The following is a 1,021-nucleotide window of genomic DNA, read 5'->3' on the forward strand; positions in this document are numbered from 1 at the left end:
ATTATTATTATCATTATTATTATTATCATCATCATTATTATTATTATCATTATCATTATCATTACTATTATCATCATTACTCGCATGATCGTGATTGAGGTAAGCCAAAGTGAGTGGTATGTAGTCCTGACCTGTCCAAACCTGAGCGCGGAGGTCGTGCTGTTACAGATCACGTAGTGGCTGAAGATGAGGCCGGGTCCCGGGGCAGACGGGCTAAACTGAAACAGGATTTGATTAGTTTGAGTAAGAGTTTTACAGTACTTGCAACACATCATCATCATCAGCATCATCCTCATTGTCATCACCATCATCATCGCCATCATCATCATCACCATCGTCATCATCATCTCACCCATCAATATCATCATCACTATCACCACCCATCATCATCATCATCATCATCATCACCCATCACCATCATCATCATCACCCATCACCATCATCACCCATCATCATCATCACCCATCATCATCATCATCATCATCATCATCATCATCATCATCATCATCACCCATCACCCCCTCCCCCCTCCCTCAAACCTCCTTCAGTCACAACTATCCCGATTGCTATTCAAAATAGAAAAATAGATGGCTACTTTTTTCTCATGAAAAGCAAGACAAATAAACAAGCTTTCATATTACAGCAATAACTCAATTTGACCAAAAAAAATTGCCGAGCGCCTGATTCCACCGCGTCATGACACATACGTGAAGCGTGCTGACAAAACGAGTTACTTCTCAGATTTGAGACCTATGGAAATGAGATACGTCACGCTTACAGGTGAAGTTTTTACAATTTATAAGTATGAAATAATAAAAGACTTACTATATGGCATCAATAGAAAATCTACAAATTTGACCCCCTGTGTCGATTTTTGGCCAATATCTCCGTTTGTGGATTGCGAGAAGTAAATCATTTCGTCAGCAGGCCTCACATATTCTCCTCATCTTTCCCCATCACCCATCACTTCAGGCTCTCCCAGGAAGTTGCTCTGGACCTACCCCTGCCTCGTTTGCCCCAT

General features: G+C 41.1%; 1 protein-coding gene across 1 annotated transcript in view; it reads right to left on the reverse strand.

Moving 5' to 3' along the window:
- The window catches only part of LOC101853736 (vacuolar protein sorting-associated protein 13B), a gene marked incomplete in the record, with an annotated part of 129,782 nt that overhangs the window by 57,003 nt on the left and 71,758 nt on the right, over positions 1 to 1,021 (reverse strand). Inside the window, 1 exon segment of the mRNA XM_035972650.1 lies at positions 132 to 213. Coding sequence (XP_035828543.1) covers positions 132 to 213 — 82 coding nt within the window.

The sequence above is a fragment of the Aplysia californica genome, unplaced genomic scaffold, assembly GCF_000002075.1.
Source record: "Aplysia californica isolate F4 #8 unplaced genomic scaffold, AplCal3.0 scaffold00778, whole genome shotgun sequence".
NCBI classification, from domain to species: domain Eukaryota; kingdom Metazoa; phylum Mollusca; class Gastropoda; order Aplysiida; family Aplysiidae; genus Aplysia; species Aplysia californica.